The 14,004-nt window shown below is 29.2% G+C and overlaps 1 protein-coding gene across 1 annotated transcript; it reads right to left on the reverse strand.

The window, feature by feature from the left end:
- Nucleotides 1-5,270: 5,270 nt before the first annotated feature.
- On the reverse strand, nt 5,271-6,407 carry LOC11432281 (probable serine/threonine-protein kinase WNK11). The gene is made up of 2 exons (XM_003602830.3): nt 5,901-6,407; nt 5,271-5,651 (listed from the first exon to the last, which is right to left on the reverse strand). Exons 1-2 carry the CDS (start codon nt 6,405-6,407, stop codon nt 5,271-5,273), a joined length of 888 nt encoding a protein of 295 aa, XP_003602878.1.
- Nucleotides 6,408-14,004: the final 7,597 nt, after the last annotated feature.

Below are 14,004 nucleotides of genomic sequence, written 5' to 3' on the forward strand. Positions count from 1 at the left end.
TTTTCTTAAAAAGTTTTTGGTCTCTATGGTATATCATATTTCGTTTTTATTCTATCTAACATTTTCAAAACTTAAAACAAAGATGGGATTATTGTATTTCCAATCTCATATTCTCGAGAATAACATTACACACCCTTGAAATCAGCACACCCATAATATTATAAACATAAACGTTGTCTTGCATAAAATTAAAAGTACATACTCTCCTTGAAATTAGTTTCATGCAAAGATGTAAAAACAATTTTCATTGGTTATTTGTTACGGAGAAAATGAGAGGAATAGCAAATTAAATTCAATTTAACTTTGGAAAAGTTTTTTTTTTTTTTTTTTGAAATAACATAATATAACAAAAGTTTGTCTTTTTTTGCTTATAATTTAGAACAAAGAAAGTGATTTTTTTCTTCTTCTTATAATTTGAGATAGAGGGAGTACGACACTTTAACATTGCCTTAATCATTTAATGCAATTATTAATTGCAGTATTTAAAATATTATAGTTTTAAGTTAATTGAATTATGGTGTTGAGATAACAATTATGTCGAATGAATAAGAAATTAAAATTTGGGATCTCATTTAGTAAAGTTGCTGAAAATTGTTATAGTATCCCTTAAAAATAATTGTTATACTCTCAACAATTATCTAATACTCCTTCCGATTTTAAATACAAGAGAAGATTTTTTTTTTAAATTCATTAAATAAATGATGTATTTAGTTCATATTATAGTCTATAACATATAGGACAAGACGGGAGGGAGTATGTCATATGTCACAAACTAGGATTTGATGCTGTAAATAGATACCACAGTTCCACTCAGTTTGCAATTGTAGCCATTAGATGCAAATATTATTTTTACTTTATTAAACTATCTAATGGTTTATATTAAAACTGTGTTGTTTTTAACTGCACCAAATCAATGTCCCATATGTCACATATTCTTTTTGATACAGTCACATACTCATTATTTACAAAGAAAATCTTATTATAATAACCATTTAATAATATATTTTAGTTTTAATTTAATAATACATCAAAAAAAATCAAAAAATTGATTTACATGTGATTGCTAGATAAAATCTAAGTTATTGTTGTTTCTGCTTGAAACCATTTTGGATTAAGTTGTCATTTATATTTGTTCCACACATTTAAGTTTATTGGTAGCATTATTTGAGCTTGGAATTCAAAACATAAACCTGGAAATAAGTTGTCACTATAGAATTTGTTTCTTACTATAGAGTATTCGCTTAAGTTGAGTCTAGACACAATCTTGTCAGGACAATTTGTTTCTTTAGCCAAGAGACTTGTTCTTTATGCACTGATAAACAGAAACATATAGAACGAAAGGAAAAATAAAACAAACCAATTATAAATGTCTTGGTCTAAAGAGAGGTTTCCTCGTGCATTCTACCATTTCAACTTCCGCGAAGGGTGAATTTTGAAGCAAGAAGTCCAAGTGGAGATGGTTGGGATCTTGATTCCAATGTCTTTTTCATCCAATCAGCATCTTTTTTGGACTTCGAGTCTAACTTGATCTTGCGTGGTGTCTATATTTCCACTTTCAATGACTTCAAGTTACCCAAGGAAGGGAGATTAATCTTGAACAGATCAGGAATGAAGGAGAGAGCCTAAGCAACGAGGGATGCAAGCGGATTAGTCTAATGCAATGCAAGTCAAATCTTTTTTGACGAAGTTTTAGAAGAAAATAAAAAGGTAACTTAAGAAGAAAGTAAAAATAGCCTCAAATCAGCGAATACCTGAAGAGTCATTGAAGTGAGATTAGCAAACTATTCAACCTCTTATAAGACGAAAATGGCTCGACACTGTCAAAATTGGCAACACAAAATGTAAAATTCTTGAGTTGTAAGTTGGTAAATGTAAAATTCTCGAGTTGTAAGTTGGTTAACGCTGGCAAATCGATAGATTTTGGAAACAGTGTTTCATGACGATCATTAGGGTAGATAGAAAGCTTAAGATGTGTTAGAGTCTGACATGAAAACATGCTAGGCGGAATTAGTGAAATGTCACTATTGGTATGTGACGCTCCAAGCAACCAGTCTTACGCTTAAAATCAAGTTTCTGCAGTGAGATAGAGGAATCCCGGAGAGATAAAACCCTAGAAACAAATCTGGTGAATATCTTATAAGTTCGAAAGTCATCAGAATGCAATATAAGAGAAGGAAGACGTTTCCAAAGATCCGTATATCTTGGTGATAAAACGCAAGTTTGAACTGCGTCTTTGGCATTCGAAAACGACAGTATGTGAAGGATAACACAGTCAGGTAGGTCGCTGAGCCTATCTGCCTTTTTCCTGTCCCTGAGTTTTCCTCTCTTTGTCGCCCGAATCATACCTGATAAACACAAACGTTAAAACAAAACGGAATAATTTTCAAAAGCTTGTTTTGAAACAAACAGGAGAAAGTGGTTTTCTATAAAATGCAATTGAAATCGAGGAAAGCTGTAAAGGAAAATTTATCCAAGAAATAAGAAATATCTGACGAGTTTTTTTTTTTTTTTTTGACAGACTGACGAGTTGTTTGTTATTGAGTTTACCGATTGACAATGGATTGCAATGGTTGACTTCAAGTTTTCTAGGGTTTGATCCAAAAGAATAGCGATGGAGCAAATAAGGGTCTATTTTATTTGAGGGGAGGGGTCCATTTATTTATTTTCTTTAAACAAACAATGTGTTTATCTTGTACCAACAATAATCCCCGTGAGTTTAGCTCAGTTGGTAGGGATATTGTATATTATATGCAGGGGTCGGGGTTCGAACCCCGGACACTCTACAATTTAATTGTGTGAGTTCTAGCCACTAAACTACTTGAAAAAAAAAAACCAATATAATAAAAATTCTTATCTTTTACGATAACATCAACAATATAGCATTGTTAGGGGAAATTCTGTTCAAGGGTAAGGGTATAACTATAATAATGAAAAATTAGACCAAAAAAGTCATATATTCCCTTTATATATTGTTATAGATTATAGATATAAGATGTGTTTGATATGCTAAACAGTAAGTACGAGACAAAACAACACAAGACAAAAAAAACATACGACAAACTTTTATGGTATTGAAATTGTTTTGGTCTTATACGATTTTTTATAGACAAGGATATTTTCGTATTTTAGACAATTGTATGCAGGACAAAAAGTTGTGTTGTGGTTTAGTTAGAGACAATAAATTTTAGTTTTTATTTTGTCCCTTGCGCCTTGTCCATAAAACAGTTTTATAAATCAAACAATGTGCAATATTATCTTGTCCTTCGTTTTTTTTACCATATTAAATGCACACTTATTGTTATAGATATAAAGTATATGTTTGTTACTTTAAATAAGAACAAACTATGTTATCTTTTACCAACAATAAAATAAATATAATATAAAAAAGGCTAAATTGCATTTTTGGTCCCTTAACTATTTAGGTAGTATCGCTTTGGTCCCTTAATTAAAATTCGATTTATTTTGGTCCCTTAAATTCTCTCTGTTATACATTTGGGTCATTTCCGTTAGTTTTAATTAAAAATCGTTAGGTTTTCTTCATTTTCTTTTGGAATTTTTCTAGAATTCTTGTTGTTAATGGAGATGATATGAAGATGAAAAAGAGGGAAGAAGATGAAGGAAATCCAACGCTTTTTAATTAAAACTAACGGAAAGGACCCAAATGTATAACGGAGAGAATTTAAGGAACCAAAATAAATCGAATTTTAATTAAGGGACCAAAACGATACTACCTAAATAGTTAAGGGACCAAAAATCCGAAAGTGGGAGAATATGAAAATTAGAGAATAGATATACATCTATGTATCTGAATGAACTAAACAGGGATTATGGTGAAACAATATTTAACGTTCATTAAAGGCTTTACATGTATATCTTGAATAAATATACAATCTATTCAAGATGATTAAAGTGATACCACAAGGACATTTTCCAACAACATGGCTTCGAGTATAAGGAGGTGAACACAACGGTGGGAGACATGGAGATTATAATGCTTAGTATAGGAGTGTATCCATGGATAAGATGCAGGTCAAGTTGATGATGATGAGAATAGGATTGACGAAGATTACCAACACTTTAGTAAGAAAGAAGCTTGGAAATTTCTTACAGCATCACTAGAACTGAACCTAGTACCGGTTTATCATTCACGTGATAACTTTTTTATTTTGGTGATCTTAGCACCGTAAAGAGGATGTGGTTAATAGGGTAGAAGAAAGGAAGAGAAGACACAAAATAACAAAAAAGAGAGACGAGAGAGATTATGGGAAGAGAGAAAAGAATTTATAACCCAATGACGGTGCATCATAAAATCACTCATCCAATGGCTCACATAGCTCATCCACCCTAGGAGACTTGCTTCGCTCATCCAACATAGACCGAGCCTTTTACGAATAACCAATTCAAAATCTCTTAAGTTTTGGGACATTCAACTGAAATTACATTAAAGAGATCACAGGTTAAGGTTGGTATGAATTTTGAGTTCAGAACAATTATAGGTATCATGACTTGATATTTACTAAACTTTGTTTTGCATTAAATTGCTCCAAGATAGAGTAATTTGTGGCTGCCAAATGAACTTAAATGCACACGAGTAAATTATTTCTTCTGCTGTTTTATTTCCTTTATTCTTTTCTTTCTGTGTATGTTTTTATGTATAAGTGTGAGATATTGCAAGATTAGTTAATACAGTGACTGAATATTTATAGTTAGAGACTATTGCGTATGCGGATTTTGTAATTTTAATTACTACAATGCCTATCCAAATGAACAAGACTTAAGTAGTGATATTGATTAAAATTTCATCTAACACTTGAAGAATAGATTAAAACATCAAAACAAGCCTGCAGTAAACAACCTATTTTGGAAAAATCTCAATCAACTTGCATCAAGAAAGCAGCGGCATCCAACATTTCTGTCTTGACTATCATATCTTATCATTATTCCAAGACTTATATAACAAACATCTAACTGAAGGTAAGAAACAAGCAACCTAAGAGGAATCTTGCATATATTTGAAACAAATATTATACAATAAAATAAATATACAAGGAAACACTAGATAATTTTTAGTCACAAAATAACTAAGTAATATTAACAAATATCATTTTCATTATAATATAACACATCATATTCATCAATCCAACCCTAAATTGATTTACCAACAAAAATTTAGGTAAATCAATTTTATCATAAGGAAAGAATAAATACTATATATATATATATATCAATGTATAGTTAAGATACAAACAAGTTTTACATCACGCAACAACTTAATCATCAACATCTTCATAATCTAAAACATCAAAGAATGGATCCTTTAGCAATTCCTCAGCAGAAGGTCTGTCCCTTGGTTTTGCAAGACACTTTTCAATGAAAGCCTTCACTTCTGCGTCTTTTATCTTGTTCAAGGATTGTGGTCTCACTCCTGATGACACCTTCTTGTATATCTTTGCAACATTGTCACATTCACTATAAGGAATCTCTCGTGTCACCATCTCCAGTACTAACATTCCAAATGAGTATATGTCCACCAATTCAGTGTAATTCTCTTCATATAATTCAGGTGCCATAAACTCTGGTGTCCCAAGAACTGAATGTGCTGTATGATTCTTTCCAACAATTGCTGCCAAACCTAAGTCACCAATCTTAACCTAATATACATAAAATATTAAAAAACATTAATAATGGCATCTTGTGATAAACAACATAGAAAGTGAACTCAAATTTCGTAACATTAAATTTCTATAAATCAATTTTACAGCGTCATAAGAATTGAACACCAAAAAAATTCAATTTTTGTTCCTCTCATTAGTTAACTTTTAGCTTCTCAATCCAGATCAAGATAATATAACAAGTGATTGAAAGTAACATGAAAATTACAAAAGGAGGAGGAAATTTACCTGGCCAGTATTTCCATTGATAAACACATTGCTGCAATTGAGATCTCTATGAATGATACATGGATCATGAACATGCAAATAATTCAACCCTTCCAAAATTTGCTTAGACCACTTCTTCAAAGCCTTAATAGAAACATGCTTATGTTTCTTCCTATAATCTCTCAAGTTCCCACTTGTACAAACTTCAGTGATGAAATTAAGTATGTTATGATCTTCATCTCTCCAAACATAGTAAAGGGCAATGATGTTTTCGTTTCTCATGCTTCTAAGCAATCTAACTTCAGAGTAAAGCCTATGAATCATTGCAGGGTCATTATTACTGAAATTTCTGAGTTTGACTTGATTCCACGCAACTTCTATTCCTTCTTCTTGATCAAATGCTTTGTACACTTTTTTACAAGAACCTGATCCAAGTAATTCATTGTATCTACCATATCTTCCAGTTGGGTCAGTTTCAACAAATGGTTCTGAGTCTTTGTCGAATGGATTTGGTTTAACACTTTTCATCTAGAACAAATATAAAATATTGGTGAGAAGAAAGTAAAACAATAAAAAGCAAAGTAGAAATCTAAAGAGAATAAAAAGAAAAGAAATAGTATACCTTGCAAGTCGAGCGATTGAGTTATGAGTTGCGAGTTCGTGGGAGTGATATGATAAAGATAAATTGATTGGTGAGAGTACTAACTAATAAATATATAGGGTTTAGTTAAGGCGGCTATGCAGTTTTAATTTCAACAAAAGATTAAGGACCCGTACTTGACTTTATTTGATATCTTCCATATTTTTCTCCCACTAAACTTCAACTTCCTATATCTCTACTAACTTCCCATATTTGTCTCCAACAAACTTTATTATCTTAGTACTTAAATTTAATTTGTTAATAGTCATTCAAAAAATAGGAATTTATATTATTTGCTATATTTTTTATGTCATTGAAAAATATAAATATTTAAAGTGCAAAATATATATACCTATCTTTTATTTAAATTCAAAATCTAAATCTAAATTTCATAAAAATTAATGGTCATAATTTATCCGCTTTAAAGCAATGAAAAGAGCTACTTGCAAGGTACTATTTCTCAATGATAATAAAATTGTAATTACAAATTAACAAAGAAATCACACTAGTAATCTATATCTATATTATATATAAGGCTTAAATGCAAATTTGATCCCTATTTTTAATTTTGTTAACTTTTGATACTTCTTTTTTTAAAATCAATTTTTTGGTCCTCCTATTTAGAAAATCAACATAAATTTATATAAGGTTAAATGCAAATTAGATCCCCTATTTTTAATTTTGTTAACTTTTGATACACCTTTTTTTTTTGTCCTCCTATTTAGAAAATCAACATAAATTTGTAGTCCCCCTCCTCTTAGGATGATGTGGATCCTACATAGCTTTGATTACATGTTCCATCATTAAACAACTATCTCATTCCACATCTTAAAATTAAATAATTACAATTAAAAAAAATCTGAAACTATCAAATGCGGAAATTACAAGAAAAAATCTGAAACTATACAATTCAACAACCCTAACTTGCATAATTCACAAATTAATTTTCAATCAGCCCCTAAATCGAAAATAATTAGCCTTCATGCTTCCTTCATCCTCCCCAAATTGATTTTCAATTCAACAACGAAGGAAAAACTCCAAACTCGTGCAAAGGCCGATAATAGTTTATAGGAAACAATGTACATGTTGTATCAACAAATTATAACTCCGACATTATATATCTAATTGTAGATACAAACATGTTAAATCTGTATTATCAAGTATTGAAAAAAAATCTTGAGCTAGGAATTACACTTTTGTTTTTTTACTTCCAATGAATCGTTTGCTTTTTTTTTCCTTCTTTTTACAGTAACGGTTGAAGAAATTTGTCATGGTTCATCAAACTCATGACAAGCTCATGGAGTTACCTCAGTTGATTCAATTTAGGGAGGTTGAATGAAGGCATGAAGGCAGAAGCGGCTAATTATTTCAGATTTAATAGGAGTTGATTGAAATCCAATTTAATTTGGAGATTTTGCAAGTTCGGGTTCTACAATTGTATAAATTAATATTTTAATTTATGATTTTTTTTTAATTTAATTATTTACTTTTATCATTATACTAGTGTATTTACCCGGCTTTGTCCTGGTTAGAGACATATTCAAGAAGATAAAAAAATTATATCTATGATATCCGCAAATAAAATTTATCACAGATTGGTATAGGATGAATATCTTGATAAATACACACAAATATAATAAAATATATCATATTATAAATACTCGTAAATTTATAGATGCACATACAGATAAAATTAATTTGATTTAGTAAAAATATTAACACATATAGAATAAAATCAACTTTTATGAATTTGTGTTATTTCTTTCTGTTACATAAAATATTAGGAATTCAATGAAAAATTTAAGTAAAATATTGCGAATAAACGTGAAAGTGACATGTGGCATAAAAAATCTTACTTTATATATATATATATTATTGATTGATTGATTGGTTGATTGATGATTTATAGTTCAAGGGTATCATATGTAATTTGTTGAGATATTTATGTTATATAAAATATTCAGAATTCAATAAAATATTCAAGTAAAATATTTAATAGATAAGATCAAAAGTTTGTTGAGATATTTATGCTAATTCAAATATTGGTTTTAAAAAATAGAAAAATAATAAAAATATTGCATAAACGTGAAAGTGACATAAAAAAACCTTACTTTATATATATATACTATTTGATTGATTGATTGATGATTTATAGTTGAATGGTATCGTATGTAATTTGTTGAGATATTTATGTTACACAAAATATTAGGAATTAAATAAAAAATTCAAGTAAAATATTTAATAGATAAGATCAAAAGTTTCTTGAGATATTTATGCCAATTCAAATATAGGTTTTAAAAAATAGAAAGATAATAAAAATATTGCGAATAAACGTGAAAGTGACACGTGGCATAAAAAATATTACTTTATATATATAATATTGATATTGATTGATTGATGGTTTATAGTTGAAGGATATCGTATGTAATTTGTTGTGATATTTATGTTACATAAAATATTAGGAATTCAATAAAAAAGTCAAGTAAAATATTTAATATATAAGATTAAAAGTTTGTTGAGATATTTATGTCAATTCCAAATATTGGTTCTAAGAAAAAGAAAAATAATAACCAAGTTGTTTGGGCTCCAGTGGCAAGGAGCCCCTTCCAAGGACGTATCCGGGGAATACCGGGTTCGATTTCCAGGGGAAACAACACTTGGCCAGTGCACATGCCTCTACGCATGAGCCGGATTAGTCGTTCACCATTGATGGGTCGGAAACCGGTGCGAAAGTTAAAATAAAAAATAAAAAATAAAAGTATTGCGAATAAATGCGAAAGTGACACATGACATAAAAAACCTTACTTTATATATATACTATTTGATTGATTGATTGATGGTTTATAGTTGAAGGATATCGTATGTAATTTGTTGAGATATTTATGTTAAATAAAATATTAGGAATTCAATAAAAAAAGTCAAGTAAAATATTAATAGATAAGATCAAAAGTTTTTTGAGATATTTATGCCAATTCAAATATAGGTTTTAAAAAATAGAAAAATAATAAAAATATTGTAAATAAACGTGAAAGTGACACGTAGCATAAAAAAACTTACTTTATATATATACTATTGATATTGATTGATTGATTGATGATTTATAGTTGAATGATATCGTATGTAATTTATTGAGATATTTATGTTACATAAAATATTAGGAATTCAATAAAAAAAGTCAAGTAAAAAATATTTAATGTATAAGATCAAAAGTTTGTTGAGATATTATGTCAATTCAAATATTGGTTCTAAAAAATAGAAAAATAATAAAAATATTGCGAATAAACGCGAAAGTGACACGTGACATAAAAAACCTTACTTTATATATACTATTTAATTGATTGATTGATTGATTGATGATTTTATAGTTGAAGGGTATCGTATGTAATTTGTTGAGATATTTATGTTACATAAAATATTAGGAATTCAATAAAAAAGTCAAATAAAATATTTAATATATAAGATCAAAAGTTTGTTGAGATATTTATGCCAATTCAAATATTGGTTTTAAAAAATAGAAAAATAATAAAAATATTGCGAATAAAAATGAAAGTGACACGTGACATAAAAAACCTTATTTTATATATATACTATTTGATTGATTGATGATTTATAGTTGAAGGGTATCGTATGTAATTTGTTGAGATATTTATGTTACATAAAATATTAGGAATTCAAAAAAAAGTCAAGTAAAATATTGAATAGATAAGATCAAAAGTTTGTTGAGATATTTATGCCAATTCAAATATAGGTTTTAAAAAATAGAAAAATAATAAAAATATTGCGAATAAACGTGAAAGTGACACGTGACATAAAAAACTTACTGCATATATATACTATTGATTGATTGATGATTTATAGTTGAAGGATATCGTATGTAATTTGTTGAGGTATTTATGTTACATAAAATATTAGGAATTCAATAAAAAAAGTCAAGTAAAATATTTAATATATAAGATCAAAAGTTTCTTGAGATATTTATGTCAATTCAAATATTGGTTCTAAAAAATAGAAAAATAATAAAAATATTGCGAATAAACACGAAAGTGACACGTGACATAAAAAACCTTACTTTATATATATACTATTGATTTTAACATTAATGACATGGAAATGAATTGTCTATTGATGGACCATGTAAGCAATGTCATGTATGATTCACATCATTAATGAGCATGCCACATCATCTAAAGAAGAGGGGGAGTAAAAATTTATGTTGACTTTCTAAATATGGGACCAAAAAATTGGTTTTTGAAAAATGGGTATAAAAAATTAACAAAATTGAAAATTGGGGATCAAAATTGCATTTAAGCTTATATATAATGAAAAGGGGGGCTTGTGTAGTAAGAAAACTTATTTTTTTAGAAAAGTTATTTTGTTTAGCCAATAGTAATATAATTGCTGATGTCATGTCAGCTAGTGTCCTGGTGGACCACTTTAAAGCTAAACTTTACCTTATTACAAATCAGTCCTCATACAAAATATAAAGGGGAATTTCAATGTTAGTGCACAAATGAGAATCTATGTTTAATTTTGATTTAATCAGGAAAACAATTTCAATAAGTAAAGATATAACGACACACCTTATGGGCAAATGTGCAACAAATGTGCAATACACCATATAATCTGACGTGGCATGGATTAAATACACAAATGCTCAATGATTGGCCATTTAACTTTACCAGAAAAGTCATTCTCATGACTTCAGCATAGAATTTTCCTAAAGAAAATAGCATGTTTTGGCTATTTTGTGTTGACTTTTTCTCTTTTTAAAATTACCCTCGACTTTCAATACAAATAGTATATATAACAAATATATTAGAGTAAATTCAAATATTAAAATACAAGTGTACAAACACGATATGAGTATATACATTTCAATTTTGTTTCTTTTCTCCATTAAAAAGTGTAATAAACTAGATGAAAATATCTATACTTATTTTTTTCATTATCTCAATTATATTTTTAAACAACTTTTTCTATAATAAAAATTGTTATTGGTGTCATTAAAAAAAAAAGAATTTAGATTATATTATATATATATAATAAAAATTGTTATTGGTTTTATTGAAATAGATAATCTTAGTTAGTTTGATTTGGTATAATTTGAAAGCAAAAAACAATTATATTTATACTTTTAATCAAAATCAAAATTTCATAAAAAAAACACCGTTCATAATTTTCAAATGTTAGCGCAATAAAACGAGCAGAGAAACTGGCAAGTGAGTGCTCTTTTTGCTAATAATAATAATAAGAGTGATTATAAAATAATAACTACAAATTAACATAAAAATCATGCACATTATACATATTTATCATTTAAAAATTTATATAAAAAATACAAATATTTGTTACTAATGTATAAAAAAATATTGGACATCCCCATAATTTTTTTTTTGACAGATCATCCCCATAATATTTAACAATAACTATTCCAATGTTTTTATCATTCTTATTTCTCAATGCAACAAACATCACAAAGCGTTTAAACGAACAACAACACACATTTTGACGCTCAACCTGTGTGGAGCACGGATCGGTGCTTAGCTTGTTTTGTTGGAAAAGATAATACTCATCTCAGTTGCAAAGTTCATGTTAAGCTAGATATTAATTCAAACCACCAGTCCCGGGGATTCAAGATGCACAAAAGCTTATTTTGCATGCTGGGAACTAAATCAAATCTCGGTTGTGAACAAAACATCCTAATATAAGCTACAAGTTAATTTTTATTGGTCCAACATGTGATTAATAAGAAGCCGCACATATAATTGTGGAATATCAACCAACAAATTATTTTTTGCTGAAGAGCACTCACTTAAGATTACTTAATTTAAATCTGGAGTCTGGACACAATCATGTAAGTTTATTTGAACAATTTGTTTCTCTATCCATTGATGATAATTAGTTATAACTAGACAGACAATTATAACAATCTCTCCTAATTAAGAAGTTGAAAACTCAGCAATCTACCATGTAAACTTGTGCCGATGGCGAATTTTGAAGCAAGAAGTTAATTATTCCATCAGGTATGGGTGCAGATGGTTCCAATCCTGCTTTAAACGATTTTCTTAACTTTGCAGCTTCTTTCCGCGACTTAATTTCCTGTAACTTGGCCTCCATCAGCATCTTGCAAAACCTATATGCAAGTGGTTCCCTTTTCACTTTCAATACTTCAAGTTACCTAATGATGGGAGCTTGATCTTCAAAAATTAGAATTTAAGGAGAGAACCTAAGTGACAAGGGATGAGGGAGAGTCAATTTTATGAAGGTCAATTGAGTTTTTTTTTTAAAAAAACGTCTTAAAAGAAAGTAGCAATCAAAACCTATCAATTTATGGTAACTGAAGAGTACTTGGAGTGATTGTCATTTGTCAATGATTTTGTATTAGTGAGCTCAAACAACCAGCTGAATAGAAACCGAGGGAGGCTTCATTTCCATTGACCGAATTTCGGCATAAATATCTACATGATTAACATAAGAAAGACTGCTCCCAAATAATTTCTGATACGGTTTACCAATAAAAGCAAATGCACCAATACTTGGAGTGCATAGCTCAATTTCTTAAATATCATAGGAGTAATTACACACTGTAAAATTGACAAGTGTGGCACTTGATATGCAAAGGGTTGGTGCATCCTTCAAAGCACAACTATAAAGGACCAAACTATTCAACCGGTTCAAGGTTGAAAATGGCTTGACGCTTGCACTATTATTGCCGGCACAAAAGGAAAAATTCCCTAGATGCAAGGTAGTTAATGCTGGAAAATTGAAAGATTTTGGAAACAATGTTTTTTCCTTAATATCTGTTCTAGGGTAAGCATAAAGCTTAAGATATATTAAAGTCTCACATGAAAAGATTCTATTAGGAAAAAGTCCCACAGATGATAATGGAGTCCTAAGTGCAGGACATTGTGAAATAGCATAATTCACAACCTTTTTGAGTAGGCGAGGCTCAATTCAACCACACTTGCAACAATCTAGAGTGTGGAGTGTGATAGAGGAATCACTGAGAGATAAAACCTTCGACACAAATTTGGTGAATATCTTGAATGTTTGAAAGTCATAAGAATAGAATGTAAGATTTGGAAGTTGTTTCTAGATATCCTTGCATCTTGGGGACAAAATGCAAGTTCCAACAACGGCATCTTTGACCTTAAAAAATGAAAGTATGTGAAGGATAATATAGTCATGTAAGTCACTTGAGTCTATCTACGTTTTCACTCGCGCTGAGCATTAATCTCTTCATCGGTGGTGGGATGATGGCCTCATCAGATCAATTAGACATTCAGGTTATAATACCTAATAATCATAAAAGCTTAAAACAACACGGAATGATTTTCTTCAATACAAGTAATTATGCAATTCTATACCGAGCTTCTGAAATTGAAAAAATCTTATTCAAATAATTGAAATGTAGATACAATCGAGTAAACATAGAAAGTAGATTGGGAATAAATTGAAAGGGAGTTCAAACGAGAGAAACAAATT

This window comes from Medicago truncatula, chromosome 3 (assembly GCF_003473485.1).
Source record: "Medicago truncatula cultivar Jemalong A17 chromosome 3, MtrunA17r5.0-ANR, whole genome shotgun sequence".
In the NCBI taxonomy this organism is placed as follows: Eukaryota; Viridiplantae; Streptophyta; class Magnoliopsida; order Fabales; family Fabaceae; genus Medicago; species Medicago truncatula.